Source organism: Callithrix jacchus, chromosome 20 (genome assembly GCF_049354715.1).
Source record: "Callithrix jacchus isolate 240 chromosome 20, calJac240_pri, whole genome shotgun sequence".
Classification (NCBI taxonomy): domain Eukaryota; kingdom Metazoa; phylum Chordata; class Mammalia; order Primates; family Cebidae; genus Callithrix; species Callithrix jacchus.
In genome coordinates, this window is record NC_133521.1 from 35,649,739 (window position 1) to 35,664,992 (window position 15,254).

General features: G+C 40.4%; 1 protein-coding gene across 22 annotated transcripts in view; it reads left to right on the forward strand.

Moving 5' to 3' along the window:
- Window positions 1-15,254, forward strand: part of WWOX (WW domain containing oxidoreductase) — a 1,143,691-nt gene that overhangs the window by 48,704 nt on the left and 1,079,733 nt on the right. For all 22 annotated transcript variants that reach the window (XR_013530205.1, XR_013530200.1, XR_013530201.1 and 19 more), the window contains exon 5: window positions 14,518-14,624. Coding sequence is in view for 9 of the 22 variants with exons in the window: in XM_002761188.7 (XP_002761234.5) it covers window positions 14,518-14,624 (107 nt within the window). In the remaining 13 variants the exon portion in view is untranslated. The remainder of the gene's footprint in view (window positions 1-14,517; window positions 14,625-15,254) is intronic.

Here is a 15,254-nt window from a genome sequence, read left to right on the forward strand (position 1 = left end):
AAAGGCCCATGAATTACCAATTCTGTATCGTTTGGTTTGTTGTTTTCAGTTTCTTCTCATAGCAGGCATGTGTGCATGTATTAAAAATCAAAATAACGTTGGCGTTATGAAATGCACAAGAAGTTTTCCTTGCCTCCGACCGGTAACCCTCTCCTGCAGTAATCAGTGCTCATGCACACTGCTCGGCACTTTGCACTTTGTCCTATTCATGCAATATAATTTATTTAACCTAGTTGATAAAACATTTAGGTTGACTGCAGTCTGTTGTAGATAATGCTGTATTGAAGATTCCTCCCACATATTTGCTCATGTCGGCAAGTCTATTTGTAGGATGAATTTCTGGTTGTGGCTGGGTCAAAGCGCATGTCCATTTCAAATTCGATAGCTGTGTCTCAATTGCCCCAGTTATATTAAACCGTTTCCTGTCCCCCCTCCCCGATTTATCTATGAAGTTGCCTGGTTTCCCCGCATCTTTACCGGCAGGATGCTGCTCGATGTAGTTACCCTTATAGAGTCAATCTGCATCTACCTGTCTAGAACCATGTTAATTGTAATCTCTGGCACTTTTCTTACTGATTCCTAACCAGGACTATCACTGACAGGTTAAATGAGAACTCACACAGCACAGTGGCAGCACTAGTAGCCAGCCTGGGGTCAGTCTTGCCTCTCGAGAGATCTCGTGCAGTCACTTGGGATTTATTGTACGGCTTTACAAAACACTACAGCCTCAGCCTTGCACTGCCCAAAGCGTCCAGATGCAGCCTGGTGTATTTAAAAGATATTCCACGAACAGACCTGTTTCCCACTTCCTGAATTGACATTCTTGTTTTGATAACTATATTTGGGATGTATTTATGTTATTAGGGCTATTTAGGAAGCTCGGAAGGGTATTTGTTGCTCTCTGTGTATAACACATACATTTAAAAAGCAGGGCTGGCTCTGACTTATTTTCCTCTGGAGAGACCTGTGTAGTTTTGTAATTTCTTAAGAGTTGGCAGCTGTGGATTGTGTCTAGTAAGCATGATCTGTAACTTTTTGGAACTCAGAACTATGTAATTGAAATGGCGTGGGAGGTAAATGTGCTCATTCAGGTAATTAAACTACAGAAACAGCAGTGTGGATTATCTAGTCACTGCAGATGTGGCATTGACCGTACAGGCATGGTGAATGTAAGTCCTAGAACTTCATCTGAATATGCCCCTGGGGGAGTTGGATTTCAATATCATCGTCAATGTCACATCACTGTAATTTCATTTACATTAATCAGATTAGTTTGGAAAGTATGGTCTCCCTACTTTTAACAGGATATAGGAGAAACTCTCATCCTTAAAGCTAGTAGTATGTTAATTCAAAAACAGTTCCCAAATTTGAATTGTCCCCAAATCTAACTCAAGCTGAAAGGTATTAGGTCTATCTTCTTGCTCCATACAAAACAGCAGATCTCTAGGGAGGGAGAGGATGTGGGCTGGAAGATTTGGCAACTTGTTGATTGGTTTCTAAAGATCATTTTAGTGCCCGTGTTTGTGGGGCTGGGGGTGGGGGGTGGAAATCACCATCTCTGTGGCCTTTTAATTGTGCCCAGTTACCAGTAACATTTGTCTCCAGTGTTTCGCAATTATAAATTAATAATAACAACCCATTAGAAATTACGGGTATTGTAAGCCCCAACTCCTTTGGGCATCTTAATAAAAATGATAATTAAAACCATAATTTACAGTAAATGGGGACACTGCCCAAGTACATCCACAATATGGAGAAAATTAAAAAAATTCAAACAGAAGGAACCTTCCTGGTATCGGGGAAAGAAACAGCCTCGTTCGTAGCTCCTACTTCCCTGGAGCTTTGTCAGTATTTGTAGGGACAGGGTTCCCACCTTGATGCTTTTTGTGCCTGAGGATTCGGTGGGCAACTCTATCCCCACCTGTCCAACCGACCAGTGAGTCTCATGGGGTGTGACCACATGCTCCAACCCTCTCCACCTCACTCCCAAGCCACTTCTCCCTTTGCGTTCCCCGTCTGGGTAAACAACTCGCCAAGCTCACCAGTGGCCCAGGGGTCACCTTGGATACCTAGACTTAGGCAGTCACTGGCTTTGTAGATTTTTTTTTTTTTCTTCCTATGTGATTTTCTAATTTACACCTTGAGCTGCTCAGGATAAAAGGGTACCTCATCCATTCCTGGCTGGTTGCAAGGCCACAGTATCTTGAGCAAGTCCATTTTGACCACTGGAGGAACCGTAAATGGATAAAATCATAATATGAACAACTCATGGTGTTTGCTCCCTGCCTAAATCCACAGGCTCCCACCACCTGAAGAGGCGTCCCACAGTTTTCGCTTGCTGCATGGAGTTTCATCTCCATTGCATTCCTGTGATTTATTTACGTGGAGCTGCTCACCAATCCTTGATCATTTTTTGCCAAGCACAATGCCTTTTTGCTTGTCTATTTCATCTATATCTCTCATTCCAACGAAGTTCTTGGCCCAGAGTTTCTGCTGCCACTCAGTGACCCTTGTGACATGCAAAGGCACTTGCACTTTGGGTCCACCCTCCTGCAGAGTCCTGAGCCATTACCTGTGTGCTTTTCTGTCCATGCACAGCCAAGTGCTCCTGCAGGGTTTTCCAAGGCATAGCTAGCATCCTAATATTCCCATGCTTGTCATAGTAGGATTTGATGTGGTTTAAATAAAAATCTCAACCAGGTCAGCGGGAAATGTTCTTTGAGATTCGGTGATTCAGATGTGAGCATTTGGACTGAGGGTGTTTTGTGGTAAGGCTTGAGTCACGTCTCTAGCAGTGATTTTTTTCTGGATAACGTGCACTGAACCTCAAGTGCCTGCAGTGGCCCAGCGGGGAATGCCAGCAGCACGGGTGATGACCGTGGCCAACATGACCAACTAGAAAAGCCACCCCCCACCTCTAGCTGACAGTGGATTCTCAGCTAACCTGTCACCAAGTGGGACTGGGGACTCAGTGTGCTTCCGCTGTAAGCTTTTTCAGAGAAGCTGCACATCTAGCTTTGGACCTGTGATCTCCCCACTGTTTTAACGCTGGGAACTAATTCAAATTAGGAAGAAAGGAAGAGAGGTTGGGAGGGAGAGAGAGAAAGAAAGAACAAGGGAAGAAAGAACGGAGGGAAAGGAAGGAGGAAGAGGGAGAAAGGAAGGAAGAAGGAAGGAAGGAAAGGGAAGAAGGTATGGGCCACACAAAACAGGTCATTGGGCTTGACTTGTCCTCTGATCATCAGTTTGTAACCTCTGTTCTAACACATGGAAATGATGTAAGATAGTGTAAGATAAGCAGGCATTTCATTTACTTTGCACCTTTTCCATTTTATGGAACTTGAATGTTTGTGTTGAAAGCTTAAAGCCCAAGACAGTGAGATATGAAACCTCCATGGCCACTTCATTTTTCTGATTGGATCTGCTGTAACAAGTGCTAGAAAAATTGATGCAGCTCATTGCTTTAAAACATCTTTCTTTGTTTTCTTGGTGTTATTAGGTTTAAATATTCTTCAGAACACACCCTTGCCATCTCTGTGCAGTTAAGCTAGTTCAATTTAAACATTGTCATGAAGTTAATTTTTTATAAGATGAATCAGGTTATTAAATTTAGTAAGCCATTGCCTTCATTATTTTGCACAAACTTTGGCACTGTGCAGAATTGGCTTAGCCCTACTACATTAGCTAATTACACTGGCCATCAGCTGCAGTATTACGCGAGGGAGGGCTACTATTCTCACGGGCTTTATCCAGGACGTTTCACAGTGGGTAGCTTTATTAAACTTTTTTTTATATAAAGCTCCACACTCTGGAGATACGGTTTACTATAAAAGTGTTATTGTCCTCCCTGTTAAACCATCATCTTTTGAAATAGCCATGCTTTGTTTCTGCTCCAGAGGCAATTGTAAAGGGTAAGAAAATGGAGTTGTCTATTGCAGCTTTTAAAAGTAGACTAGCAAAGGGTAATGCATTGCTGAGATAAAGGAAGGTGGAAGAACCAGAGTGTAATTTCACAAGACACAGAGACAGATGGCTTACCCATAACTACAGTCAGGAATTCTCTAAAGGAGAGAGGGTGGAAACTTGAGCCTGTAGCCTGTTGCTGCTGACCTGTCAGATGTGCCCTTTGTGGTAATAAAAAGTCCTTTGCTGTGGGTTATTTTGTCAAGTGAGATAGGATGACTTAGCAAGTTTGCTTGGGAAAATAAAATTCGATAGAAAAACGGCGTGCTTCCCCTTCAACATATTTCTTGGTAGTGTCGTTCGGAACTATGGTGAGCGGTATTTTTGCAGGATTTTAATATTTATTCCTTATGGCTGGGCGCGGTGGCTTGTGCCTGTAATCCCAGTACTTTGGGAGGCCGAGGCAGGTGGATCACCTGAGGTCGGGAGTTCGAGACCTGCCTGACCAACATGGAGAAACCCCATCTCTACTAAAAATACAAAACATTAGCCAGGCATCATGGTACAAGCTTGTAATCCCAGCTACACAGGAGGCTGAGGCAGGAGAATCGCTTGAACCTGGGAGGCAGAGGTTGCAGTGAACCGAGATCGCACCATTGCACCCCAGCCTGGGCAACAAGGGTGAAACTCCATCTCAAGAAAAAAAAAATTATTCATTATTAAAAAGGAAGAAGAGGGCCATCTGTGTTGCAGTTTAAAACAGCTTGGATTGTTTTAAAATAGTCCGGAACTGCAGCCTATTGGCAGTCTGCAAGAACCTTTTTTTCCTTCAGCAGATATTTATTGAATCCTACTGGGTGCTAGTCTGGCGAAATACAGCAATGGGAAGGTGCAAGGCTCAAGCAGCTCACTGCTAACCTGAGAAACTGAATAAATAAAGCTCTGGACAGGGGCACAGTGGCTCATGCCTGTAATCCCAGTGCTTTGGGAGGTGGATCACATGAGGTCAGGAGTTTGAGACCAGCCTGGCCAACATGGTGAAACCCCATTTCTACTAAAAATACAAAAATTAGCCTGGAGTGTTGGCACATGCCTGTAATCCCATCTTCTGGGGAGAGCGAGACATGAAAATCGCTTGAATCTTGGCGGCGAAGGTTGCAGTGAGCGGAGATTGCAGATTGCACCACTGCACTCTAGCCTGGGTGACAGAGTGAGACTCTCAGTCAATCAATCAGTCAGTCAAGCTCTGGAACCTGCCTGGCGTTGTGTTATATCTATGCTTTCTCTATCTGTTAAAAATGTAGCTGCTAATGAATAATGATGTGTTTACTCTCACTTCCACTCTGTTATATCATTTTTTTTTCTTTTAATGCCCTGTGATGAAAGTGTGAAGAAAGATATTTCTGATCATTGCTTCGACCTGAAAATTTCAAAGGGACCCAGAGTCCACCATTTCCTCCAAGATCTGGGTGTGTGAAGTCCCAGTCTCACAAGTGCAGTTGTACTTGGTCACTCTGCGTGGCTTGCATATGGCTGTCAGCATCTCATTAGCCTGACTGATGGGGCCAGTCAGTCAGCAAGACTTCGTCCCATGTCTGTCCCCAGCCAGCTGGTCTATGAAACTTGGCATTTTACTTCTCTCTTTCCCTACATGATTTAGGTCTCTTTTGCTTACCGATGATAAGGGGTGACATTGGCATCACAGGTAAGATGAGTACATTTGAGATTATTGTCCTCTTGCCTTAAAACTTGGAGATACAGCTTCAAACACCTTTTACTACACACACACCCAAGGGGAGGCAAACAGATTTACGGGTTAAATAAATTTGAAATCCTTTGTGTATTATTTCAGCATCTGATTTAAGTATCAGAAGTCATCTTTAGGTAGTAAGTATTTTGGAATATGGGATTTGGCAAAATCTCAAAAAATAATTTCAGATTGTCTCAACAATGAGGTTAAATTGTCCTCTAGAGCCCATATTTAGACAAATAAATGGTAGAGCCTGTGGCTGATTTCTTTGAATTCTGGTTGATATTAAAGCCATTCAGTCCTTGGGCTGCCATTGGTAGCACATCTAGGAGCAACTTTTAATTTTTTAGTCATAGTGACTGTACTGGATTTGGTAGGTCATACAAGTTGGAGAAGAGGCATAGAACACCAAAGATTTTGCAAGAAGCAGTCAAGTAACATTTGTTTTCCACCTACTGTGGTTACATTAGTCTCTTAGTATATGTTGACTACTTATCCCCATTTTACAGAAACGAAAACTGGGTTTCACATGGGTTCAAGGCGTGACCTTAGATCTCACTGCTTGTATGTGCTTAGAACTGGCATCAACACAAATGTGTCCAACTTGAGTTTTCCTCTGTGCTCTGCTGACTTTCCTCGAGAAGTGGTTTATATAAATAGACTGTTCTCCATGAAGATTAGGCCTACGAATGAATGAACTTTACTAGGCTCTATCATATGGCAATGTCAGTGAGATAACGATAAGGTGTTTTCCATACATACTAACATTGTCTTGCAAACAGTAATTTATGGTCATTTGACATGGATTGGGCTGAATTGCACTGCTGCCTTCTTTAGTAGGATTGGCTAGTTTGTTGCTGTACGGTACTCTATAGGGTCTTCACCATAGCTTACAACATATGGTATTTTTCAGTTTAGAGCGATGGATTGGTGTTCAAGCTCTTGATCAGACTGCGTCTTCTTTCTCCTCTTTCCCTCCCCTCCCCTCTTCTCTTTTTTCCTTTTTTGAGATGAATTTAAATTATAGATTTTTTTTTTTTTTAACCTATAGAGAACTTATCAGTTTTTCATTTCTTCTTACGGCAACTTCTTTTGTAGTGGTTTTCTAGGAATTTGTCTTTTTTACCTGTATTGTAAATGCACTGGTATACAGTTGTTCACCATATCTTAAGATCTTCTTAGGGTTCATAGAGCTGTAGTCCTTTTCTTTATGTATCTTTTTCTTTTTTTTTTTGAGACGGAGTTTCACTCTTGTTACCCAGGCTGGAGTGCAATGGCGCAATCTTGGCTCGCTGCAACCTCCGCCTCCTGGGTTCAGGCAATTCTCCTGCCTCAGCCTCCTGAGTAGCTGGGATTACAGTAGGCACACGCCACCATGCCCAGCTAATTTTTGGTATTTTTTATTAGAGACGGGGTTTCACCATGTTGACCAGGATGGTCTCAATCTCTTGACCTCGTGATCCACCCACCTCAGCCTCCTAAAGTGCTGGGATTACAGGTGTGAGCCAATGTTTCATTTTAAAAAACAACTTTGAGGTCTGATTGACATACAAAAAGCTGTACATATTTGATGTACAGAACGTGATAAGTTTGGAGGTAAGTATATACCTGTGAAACCACTGTCATAATTTATAAGTGCATGATACAATGTGGGCACAGTGCTGTATAGCAGGTTTCTAGGGCTTTTCCATCTGGGATACCTGAAACTTTGTACCCTTTGGCTAATACCTCCTTGTTTTTCTCTCCCCTGAGCCCTTCACAACCACTGTTCTATTTTTTGCTTCTGTGAGTTTGAGCATCTTAGATTCCTCATATAAATGGTATCATATAGTATTTGTCCCGTGTCTGGCTTATTTCACTTAGCATAATGTCCTCCAGGTTCGTCCATGTTGTTGCAAATAGCACAGTTTCCTTCATTCCTAAGGCTGAATAATATTCCATTGTGTGTGTGTGAGTATGTGTGTGTGTGTATAAAACGTATATATATATCACGGATATATATATATAACATATATATATTATACATGTGTATATATATATACATATAACATATATATATTATACATGTATATATATATACATATAACATGTATATTATACATGTGTATATATATACATATAACATATATATTATACATGTGTATATATATACATATAACATACATATACATATAACATATATACATATATAATATATATACATATAACATATAACATATATATAATATATATATATAATATATATATATATACATATATACATATAACATATATATATATATATTTCATATATATACACCACATTTCCTTTATCCATTCAGCAGTAGAAATTTAGACTTCTCCCATGCCTTGGCCAGTATGAATAATGCTGCAGTGAACATGAGAAGACAGACATATTGTTGAGATCCTGATTTGAGTTCCTATGGATGTGTATTCAGAAGTAGGATTGCTAGATCATAATGCAGCAATTTTTAAATCTATTTTTAATTTTTTTGAGGAACCTCCATACTGCTTTTCATAACAGCTACACCAATTTACAGTCCACTAAGGAATGTAAATTTCTCATGCACAAGGGATCTCTTGTTTCTGCATCCTCAACCAACACTTACCTTTCATTTTATGAGAACCGTCTTAAGGTGTGAGGTGACATCTCACTGTGCTTTCAATTTGCATTTTTCTGAGGATTAGTGATGGTGAGCCCCTTTTCATATAGGTGGCCATTTGTATGTCTTCTTTGGAGAAATGTTTATTCAGTTCCTTTGCTTGTTTTTTAAATCTGTATGGATGTTTTTTCTTTCTTTTTTTCTTTGACTATCGGGTTTTAGGAGTTCCTTATGCATTTTGGATATGAACACTATGTTATGTGGTTTGCAGGTATTCTTACTGCTGTGTAGCTTGCCCTTTCAATTTCTTGATTGTTTTCTTTAATGTCGAGAAGCTTTTTAGTTTTATGTCATCTCACTTTCTAGTTCTGTTTTTGTTGCCTATGCTTTTATTTGACATAATAATGTCGTTTTGTTCATCCCTGATATTTGTCATTCGTGCCCTCTCTTTCTGTCTCTGTCTCTCTGTCAGTCTTGCTAGCCCTTCATTAATTTTACTAGTTCTTTCCATTAACAGACTTTTGGCTTATTTTTTGCTCAGTATTTTATGTTTGTTTTAGATTTATAAGTTTTTTCCTTCCTCCTGTTATTTCCATCCTTCTGTTTTCTTTTTTTCTTTTTTTTTTTTTTTTTTTGAGACAAAGTTTCACTCTTGTTACGCAGGCTGGAGTGCAATGGCACGATCTCAGCTCACCGCAACCTCCGCCTCCTGGGTTCAGGCAATTCTCCTGCCTCAGCCTCCTGAGTAGCTGGGATTACAGGCATACGCCACCATGCCTAGCTAATTTTATGTATTTTTATTAGAGACGGGGTTTCACCATGTTGACCAGGATGGTCTCGATCTCTTGACCTCGTGATCCACCCGCCTCGGCCTCCCAAAGTGCTGGGATTACAGGCTTGAGCCACCGCACCTGGCCCCCTTCTATTTTCTTTAGGTTTAATGTGCTGGGTTATTTTCCTAATGTAATGGATGCTTAGATCATCTTTTCTCTTTCCTTCCTTCCTTCCCTTCCTGCTCCTCCTTGCCCCTCCCTCCCTCCCTTCCTCTCTCTGTCTCTCTCCCTCCTTCTTTCTTTTCTTCCTTCCTTCTTTCTTCCTTCCTTTCTTTTTCTTTTTGTTTTGCTTTGTTTCTTTTCTTTTCTTTTCCTTTCTTTCTTTTTTTTTTTGACAGACTCTTACTCTGTCATCTAAGCTGGAGTGCAGTGGCATGATCATCCTCCTGAGTAGCTGGGACCACACATGTGCGCCGCTAAGGTCAGCTAATTTTTGGTAGAGATGGGATTTTGCCATGTTGCCCAGGCTGTTCTTGAACTCCTGGGCTCAAGCGATCTGCTTGCCTTGGCCACCCAAATTGCTGGGATTACAGGCATGAGCCACTGTACCTGGCCTTCTTTTTAATATATGTAATTAATGGTATAGATTACATTCTTTTAACCATGGCTTTAGCTATACTCTTTAAGTTTGTATATGTGTTTGTAATTATTGAGTTTAAAATATTTCTAATTTTCATTATAATTTTTTGAGCCATAATGTTTTATTTGTTTATGCATATATATGTATAAATAAAGGAGAATTTTCTGCAATCTTGTTATTGATTATAATTCCATTGCAGTCAAAGAGCATGCTTTCTAATTTTAATCTTTTTAAATTTGTTGAGACTTGCTTTTGGCTCTGCAGGTCGCCAGTTTTAGTAAATATTCTTTAAGTACTTAAGTATATTTTGCTGTTGTTTCTGTGTTTAGCATATTCAATTATTACCAGTTTATCAATTAAGTTGTTCAAATCTTCTATATACTTTGTGTTTGTCTGCTTATTTTATCTGTTACTAAGAGGGATATGTTAAAATCTCCCACTATAATTGTGAATTTCTCTATTTATTCTCATACTTCTGTTAATATTTGACATATATGAGAGGCTCTATTATTAAGTACATGTAAATTTAGAATTGTCATGTATTCTTGGTGGATTGAAATAGTGAAACAGTCAGTGCTTTCTCTTGTAAAACTTCTTGCTTTAAAAGCTTCTTTTTCTGAAATTAGTATAGGTATATCAGATTTCTTTTGGTCATGTTATATGATATACCTTTTCTTTTCTTTTACTTTAATTGTTGTATCCTTATGTTTAAAGATACAAAACATAATGTACATTATTTTATAAAGAGTATATATGTATATTCATGTTTTCTTCAGTCTGACAATCTTTTTCTTTTAATTGCCATCTTTAGGCCATTTATATTTAATGTAATGACAGATATATTTGGGTTTGGGCTGAAATATACCACCATATTGGCTTCCTGTTTAACTTATTCTATATTCTTCTTTCCCTTCTTTCTGTTCCTTTTTTTCTTTTTCTCCCTCTCTCTCTCTTTTTCTTTCCTTTCTTTCTTTTATTTAAATTGAGACAGGGTCTTGCTCTGTCACCCAGGCTGAAGTGCAACAGCATGATCATAGCTCCCTGTAGCTATGACCCTCGGACTCAAGCGATCCTTCAGTCTTCTGAGTAGTTGGGACCACAGGTGCCCCCACCACACATGAGTATTTCTTTTTTAATTTTAATTTTTGTAGAGACAGATTCTTTCTATATTGCCCAAGCTGGTCACAGTGATCCTCATGCCTTGGCCTCCCACAGTGCTAGAATTACAGGCCACTGTACCTAGCTATTTTCTCTCCTTTCTTTCTTTTTTATTAGTCTACTTCACTTCTATAGTAGCTTGTTAAATTTGTAGAGATTACAGCTTGCATCTTTGACTTATTAAGTCTAATATAAATCAGTATTATATCACTTCCTGGTCAAGAAAAGAACCTTAGGATCCTTTACTTCCATTTCTTACCTCCTAGGTTAACTGTTGTTGTTATTATTGATGTGGTGATTTTTTTTTTTTTTTTTTTTTTGAGACGGTGTTTTGCTCTTGTAACCCAGGCTGGAGTGCAATGGCGCGATCTTGGCTCACCGCAACCTCTGCCTCCTGGGTTCAGGCAATTCTCCTGCCTCAGCTTCCTGAGTAGCTGGGATTACAGGCATGCGCCATCATGCCCAGCTAATTTTTTGTATTTTTAGTAGAGATGGGGTTTCACCACGTTGACCAGGATGGTCTCGATCTCTTGACCTCGTGATCCACCCACCTCGGCCTCCCAAAGTGCTGGGATTACAGGCTCGAGCCACCGCACCCGGCGATATGGTGATTTTTGCTGTGTGTTTTAAAACTCACAGAGGTTACTACTCTTACCATTTAGATCTTTCCATATCTTTGCTCTTTATGTTGCTCTTTGTTGCTTTCTGCATCTCTGGGTTTATAACCAGGGTCATTTTCCGCCTGCCTGAAGAGCATCCTTTAGTGTTTCCTCTAGCGTAGGTCTATACACGACACTAGGTGTAGTGTAGGTGATAAACAAAAAGCAGCTTTCATTTGCTTAAAATTTTTGTTCTCCTTCTCCTTTATTTTTCAAGAATATTTTCACTATGTATGGAATTCTAAGAGGAAAGTTCTATTTCTTTCAGCCATGACTTCTGTCATTTTGCTGAGAGGTATAACTACCGGTCTTATTGGTACTTGTATGTACTTCTAAAACTATCTGCAGTTTTCAGCAGTTTTACTGTGATGTGCCTTGCTTTGACATGTATGTGTATATATGTGTGTCTACACACACACACACGTACACAGATAGATGCTCACATATATATTTCTGTGGCTTACATATATATATGTTTCTGCTTGTGGCTTGCACATATATATACACATACATGTGGACACACACATTTATACACATACATGTAGACACATACCCATATATATTTCTGCTTCTGGCTCAGGATACTTCTTGAATTTGTGGCTATATATCTGTCATTGATTTTGTCAAATTATCAACCATTCTGTCTTCACATATTGCTTATATCTTAATCTATTCTTTTACTTCTTTTGGGACTCAAATTACATGTATGTTTAAGAGCGTAGAAGATCAAGTTGAACAATGAAGAATAAAAAGCGTAGGAGAATGTGTTTCACATTTCTCTTATGTGCTTTGCTTTACTGTGTTAGTTATTTTTTTCTTTTTATGCTTTACCTTTTTTTTAAACTTATTTTCTAGTTTTCTTAATTGTGTCAGCTGTGCTTTGTTTTCTGTTAACCTATATGTTGAATTATTATTAAATTATTTTTTTTTGAGACAGAGTTTCGCTCTTGTTACCCAGGCTGGAGTGCAATGGCGCGATCTCGGCTCACCGCAACCTCTGCCTCCTGGGTTCAGGCAATTCTCCTGCCTCAGCCTCCCGAGTAGCTGGGATTACAGGCACGTGCCACCATGCCCAGCTAATTTTTTGTATTTTTAGTAGAGACGGAGTTTCACCTTGTTGACCAGGATGGTCTCGATCTCTTCACCTTGTGATTCACCCGCCTCGGTCTCCCAAAGTGCTGGGATTACAGGCGTGAGCCTCTGTTGCCAGGCTGGAGTGCAGTGGTACAATCTTGGCTCACCGCAACCTCCCCATCCTGGGTTCAAGCGATTCTTCTGCCTCAGCCTCCCTAGTAGCTGGGACTACAGGTTTCCTTCACCATGAGCAGCTAAGTTTTGTATTGGTAGTAGAGACGGGATTTCACCATGTTGGCCAGGACGCTCTTGATCTCTGGATCTCGTGGTCCGCCTACCTCTGCCTCCCAGAGTGCTGGGATTACAGGCATGAATTTTTATTGTGTTTAAGTTTCAGAATGTCTTTTTGATTTTTTAAAATTGTTTCCAGTTCCCTGTGATAATTCTCCATCTTGCCTTTTTCTTCCTTGAACTCATCAATCAGAGTTATTTTAATCACTGTTTCTGAATAACTTGATTACATAGATCTCCTGTGCATTTATTTCCATTTTATTCCCCTCTGGCTTTTGGTGAAGTCTTGTTTTTTTTTTGTATGCTTAGCTGTTTTGTTTGAGTGTCTGAGATTTTATATGAGTATTTGAAATAATTATAGTGGTAATTTGAGACTTCTAGATAATGGTATCTTCCTCCAGAGAATATTTTCTCTTGCTTCTGGAAATTGGACAGATAGGGACTGATCACTTTAATCAAACTAGGAATTGAAAAGGCCTGAACCTGAGTTTCCACTCTTGTGAAGGCTGGTCTGTGTCTTGTTATTATAAGGAGGGTGTATCTCTTTAGGATCCCAGCCAAAGGTTTGGTGTATTTACCACGGCCCGTTCTTGGTGGGTCCTGAGCTCAAATTTGTGTCTTTTTCCCTGTTAGGAGACTGCTAAATGCTCAGCCCATCTTCTTAGGCTTCCAACCACTATGTTTGGAAATGAAATATGCCTTGAAGGAAAAACGCTGTCAAATGCTGGCCTTGCAATTTTTGCAGATCTTGGCCCCTAAGATTCTCAGTCATAGTGCCCTTCTGATGCCTTCAAACAGATGTGTGTGTGTGCACGTGTGTTATTTTCTCCAGCTTTTCTAATTGTTCTCAATAGAAAATGGGTCTAAGAAACCTAGGTAACATTGGTGGAAGCAGAGGTGCTGGGAGCATTACCACAGAGCAGAGCATCATGTCTTTAACGTGGGCAAAGGATCTGGTCATTATTGATGATGGTTAAATGGCTGGACATGCCATTAACTCTTCTATGGCTCAGTCTTCATCTCTGAAATCACTGCATCCCTAGGACAAGTTTTCTTACCATCACATTGTTGACAGTCTGGGCCAGATGGTTCTGTGTTGTAGGGGGCTACCCTACTCATCGTAAGATGTTTTGTAAGATGGGCATGGTGGCTCATGCCTGTAATCCCAGTGCTTTGGGAGGTAGAGGCAGGCGGATCACCTGAGGTCAGGAGTTCAAGACCAGCCTGATCAAGATGGCGGAATCCCATCTCTACTAAAAATACAAAAATTAGGCAGCGATTACAGGTGTGCTGGTGCATGCCTGTAGTCCCAGCTACTTGGCGGCTGAGGCAGGAGAATCACTTGAACCCGGGAGGCGGAGGTTGCAGTGAGCCCCGATTGTACCGCTGTACTCCAGCCTGGGTGACAGAGCGAGACTCCGTATCAAACAAAACAAAACGATGATTTGTAGCATACCTGGCCTTTACCCACTAGATGCCAGCGGGACTCTACCCCACAACTGTGGCCACTGAAAATGTCAGACCTTTGTATCTGTCCCCCAGGGGTCAAAATCTCCCCTGGTTGAGAACTTGGGGTAATGTAAGTGGTTCTCCAGTAAGGGCCATTCAACATGACTCACTGTGTTGAAGCCGTGTTTTCTAACATTGACTTTCCTTTACCCCATAGGGTTCGAAACTGCCAAGTCTTTTGCCCTCCATGGTGCACACGTGATCTTGGCCTGCAGGAACATGGCAAGGGCGAGTGAAGCAGTGTCACGCGTTTTAGAAGAATGGGTAAGCGCTCAACTGTTTGTTTTTTTTTTTTTTTTTAATTGTCAAATACACATGCCGGTCTAGCCACATGGAGATTTGAGTGCAGCGTGTAGAGTTGATTGCTCTTGGAATCATGTCTATATTTTTAAAGTCATCTTCACTTTGTTTGTTTTATGAATGAAAGCATCAGCAAGCCCATTATTATGCACGCATTTGTTTATGGTTCATTGTCAGTGTCGTCTGCTTTATTAATCAGGGGTTTGAGAATGTTTACTCGTTTAACTCATTTATTAAGAAAAATAAAGCGTGGCGAACGCCCATGATTGCAACTAGGAGACTGTTATGCTTGTGGTTTTTAAGATTAGAAAGAAGTAGGTTTTAACCCTATCTCTGATTCTTTTCTCTCCCTGTAAAGAAGTTGATGTTGATACCTGTCTACGTAAATATTTATTGAGGGCTTGCATTAGTCTTGGGACCAAGGAGTTAGTATCAAATGAAACAGAATCCCTGCCCTCGTAGGCTTACCATCTAGGTAGGAAAAATAGATCATAATCAGATTTAATATTTCTCACGATGTCAATAAACAAAGAACAGTAAAGCAGAGGAAGGGAGGGTGAGTGATACCATGAGCATCATGGAGTCATCTGCAGG